Here is a 3,793-nt window from a genome sequence, read left to right on the forward strand (position 1 = left end):
AGATAACATTTGTCCAACAAAGTTATGTTGGCAAACTCCAACTTAGTTACATTAGCAATCAACACACATTTCCAAATCAATTATAATCAAACATTACAAAATTAAAATAACAGAACGCAAACATATTACGGATTACCACACAAAAATAATATCAAAGAATTTATAATGTATTTAAAAATAGTAATATGAGGTACGGTGACGACATTAATAATAATAATAATTTTAAAAAATCAAGAAACAAATAAAAATCAATTTGCATAACCCATAAAATAAAAATTATAAATTAGATCTATTCACAAATAATAAACATGATTTCAATATTATAAACAAAAATTACATTTATATTTTACATTCTAATATTTAAATATAAATAGTTAATGTATCTTAGTATACAACTATTATTAACACAAATATCTACAATTCAGCTGTAAGCTAAATTTCTAGCATGTACAGTAGTACGGGTTTGATGCGCAAGTATTTTCCAACGGGGAGAGCCGGTGAGCTTGTACAATCCAACCTCAGCTTGTGAAGCGAACAGAACGTCACGGCCAACATCGGATCGCACTATATTTGCTCCATGCCAAAGGCATATTTTATTCGGCAGAGGCCAAACTGAAGCCATGAACGAGCTAGATCTGCTGGTAAGCGAAGATTCGCAGTCACTTCTCTATAGAAAGAAAAAACCTAGCGTGGGCCCCCATATGTTTCCAAGCTCTCCCTTCACGGAAGCTGCCACCCCGTCCGATCGCTATAAAATAGGAGGGCGCGCATCAACGGTTGGTAACTAGACTCAGCTGGTTCTCCCAGTTGCCTCCAATAGTCTGATCAACTAGCGAACTGCGGCGTGCGAGAAGTGCGTGAGCTCAGCTCTCTGTTTCTCTGCTCATCCTTAGCGATCGAGCTAGCTAGTTGCCGAGCGTCTGATCCTTGGGAAACCGGGACCAAATGGCTTGCAATGAGGAGCTCCTCTCGAAGATTGCCGCCGGGGAGGGCCACGGCGAGAACTCGTCCTACTTCGACGGGTGGAAGGCCTACGACATGGACCCGTTCCACCTGCACCACAACCCCGGGGGCGTCATCCAGATGGGCCTCGCCGAGAACCAAGTACGTGATCCTGCTGCAATTATGCTTACCTTCGTAGTATTGGGCCATTAAGCATCGTTGTCAGTCGAATGCTCATCGATGGGTGCTGCAAACTGATGTCTTCAGCTGTCGCTGGACCTGATCGAGGAATGGAGCATGAACCACCCGGAGGCGTCCATCTGCACAGCGCAGGGCACGTCGCAGTTCAAGAGGATCGCCAATTTCCAGGACTACCATGGCCTGCCAGAGTTCAGACAGGTACGCTTCGTTAGGCTAACAACATACTTTAAGAAATACACTTAGTTACTCGGCAGCTCTGTAATTGGCTAGAATAAGCACGAACTCAATGACATGGTTTTGGTCGCCTTCCTGGCAGATCACTGCTAACCACAACATGGTTCTGACGTTTTGTTGCAGGCGATGGCCAATTTTATGGGGCAGGTGAGGGGAGGGAAGGCCACGTTTGACCCCGACCGTGTCGTGATGAGCGGAGGAGCCACCGGGGCGCAGGATACGCTCGCCTTCTGCCTCGCGGACCCCGGTGACGCCTACCTCGTGCCCACGCCATACTACCCAGCGTACGTCACGTCATCCAAATCAGTTACATTTGCTCACAGCCTCTCATGTCGAAGTCATGCGTAGCCTCGAAAAAATGTCAAACGTAGAAATGCTAATAGGTAGAATGTGCAACTTGTTTTCTCGCAAGACCATTCGACTGCTGTCAACTAGTAATATGTAGCATTTCCGGTTTTTCTTGTTTGAATAACGTTTTGAAATTGACTTCGGAGAAGCCCCCAAAGTAGCCAATTTCCGTAATCAAATCAAAATAAGATCTTAGCTGCTGGATTGTCGTCAAGTTGAATCACGCAATCTAGTCATGCAAGGGAACGCATGCACGTTGTTCACACACGGTCTGGTCCGCGCGAATTTCCATGCACGTTTACATCCTTGACCTTCCGGTCGACTGTATAGCTAGAGTCGTAAATGCAACGTAAGCACGCATGCACGTCTAGCTTGTTGTTTCTCCAGTCCTGACGCTGTGCGCCTGTGCGTTCTCGTTGTGTTATCACAGTTTCGACCGTGACTGTTGCTGGAGATCAGGAGTCAAGCTGCTGCCGATCGAATGCCACAGCTCCAACGACTTCACGCTTACCAGGGAGGCGCTCGTGTCGGCGTACGACGGCGCGCGGAGCCAGGGCATCCGCGTCAAGGGCATCCTCATCACCAACCCCTCCAACCCGCTCGGCACGACCATGGACCGCGGCACGCTGGCGATGCTCGCCACGTTCGCCACGGACCACTGCGTCCACCTCATCTTCGACGAGATCTACGCGGGCTCGGTGTTCGCGCAGCCGGACTACGTGAGCATCGCGGAGGTCATCGAGCGCGACGTCCCCAGCTGCAACAGGGACCTGATCCACATCGTGTACAGCCTCTCCAAGGACGTTGGCCTCCCGGGCTTCCGTGTCGGCATCATCTACTCGTACAACGACGCCGTCGTGGCCTGCGCGCGCAAGATGTCCAGCTTCGGGCTCGTCTCGTCCCAGACGCAGTACTTCCTGGCGAAGATGCTCTCGGACGTGGAGTTCATGGACCGCTTCCTCAGGGAAAGCGCGCGGCGGCTGGCGGCGCGGCACGAGCGGTTCACCTCGGGCCTCCGCGAGGTCGGCATCGGGTGCCTGCGCGGCAACGCGGGGCTGTTCTCGTGGATGGACCTGCGGGGCATGCTCCGGGAGAAGACGCCGGAGGCGGAGCTGGAGCTGTGGCGGGTAATCATACACAAGGTGAAGCTGAACGTATCGCCGGGCACTTCGTTCCACTGCCGCGAGCCCGGGTGGTTCCGCGTCTGCCACGCCAACATGGACGACGAGACCATGGAGATCGCGCTCGACCGCATCCGACGCTTCGTTCACCAGCACCAGCACCAGCACCAGAAGGCCAAGTCCAAGAGCTGGGCCGCCAGGAGCCAGCTCCGCCTCAGCATGCCGCGCCTGGGAGGCGCCGCGGCGTCGCACCTCGCGCTGTCCAGCCCCATGGCGTTGCTGTCGCCGCAGTCGCCGATGGTTCACGCCGCCAACTAATCACGGGCAAGTCAGCGAAGTTGACAGGGTGTGCCCTACATAGTCATGTGTACGTACGTCCTTTTTTCGATCGCATGGTCGTACAAAGACGTGGTGCAGCAAGTCCATGTGATCGTTCGTGGAAAGATTTGACACGCATTCAGCATGTAGCTAGCTTGACATTTTACAGAGACGTATCGGCGTCAGGCATATGTAAGTATGACAAATTTGTCCATTTTTTCTTGTATTAACCGGATTGATGTGTGAAGCATGGCAGAATAATGATCGGATATGGCAATTAAAGCCTGTCCATCTGTTGTTGTAAACTTGTGGTAAGGGTTTAGAATCCAATATGTACCACAACATATATAAGTGTGTATAATAATTTTTTAAACACAATATAATGCATTCGTTTACCAATTAATTATCCATCAAGTTACTCTGTACACTTGAAAAGGCTTTTTTGGGGTACATAAACCCGAATTTTCAAGATTCGCTGCAATAAATTCTACTCAAGAATTCATTTTTCGGGTCGCTGATGTACGTGAAAAAAGGTAGCGTTCATTGCAAAAAAATAAAGTAAATGGATGTAACATTGAAACCTTACTTATCTCCTTCCTAGCTCCACCTAATAAGCACCTCTTAGTATT

The 3,793-nt window shown here is 49.7% G+C and overlaps 1 protein-coding gene across 1 annotated transcript; it reads left to right on the plus strand.

The window, feature by feature from the left end:
* The first annotated feature begins 795 nt into the window (after positions 1-795).
* On the plus strand, positions 796-3,563 carry LOC133888605 (1-aminocyclopropane-1-carboxylate synthase 2-like). Its single transcript, XM_062328907.1, has 4 exons — positions 796-1,104; positions 1,210-1,341; positions 1,501-1,661; positions 2,156-3,563. The coding sequence occupies exons 1-4, from the start codon at positions 946-948 to the stop codon at positions 3,162-3,164; spliced, it is 1,461 nt and encodes a 486-aa protein (XP_062184891.1). The 5' UTR covers positions 796-945; the 3' UTR covers positions 3,165-3,563.
* The last annotated feature ends 230 nt before the right edge of the window (positions 3,564-3,793 follow it).

This window comes from Phragmites australis, chromosome 13 (assembly GCF_958298935.1).
Source record: "Phragmites australis chromosome 13, lpPhrAust1.1, whole genome shotgun sequence".
Taxonomy (NCBI): Eukaryota; Viridiplantae; Streptophyta; class Magnoliopsida; order Poales; family Poaceae; genus Phragmites; species Phragmites australis.

Excerpts from the sequence above, each read along its gene's own strand:
- LOC133888605 (XM_062328907.1), top strand. The coding sequence starts at position 946 with ATGGCTTGCAATGAGGAGCTCCTCTCGAAGATTGCCGCCGGGGAGGGC. Across the intron at positions 1,105-1,209 it reads TGGGCCTCGCCGAGAACCAA|CTGTCGCTGGACCTGATCGA; the intron begins GTACGTGATCCT and ends TGATGTCTTCAG. Across the intron at positions 1,662-2,155 it reads CCCACGCCATACTACCCAGC|TTTCGACCGTGACTGTTGCT; the intron begins GTACGTCACGTC and ends GTGTTATCACAG.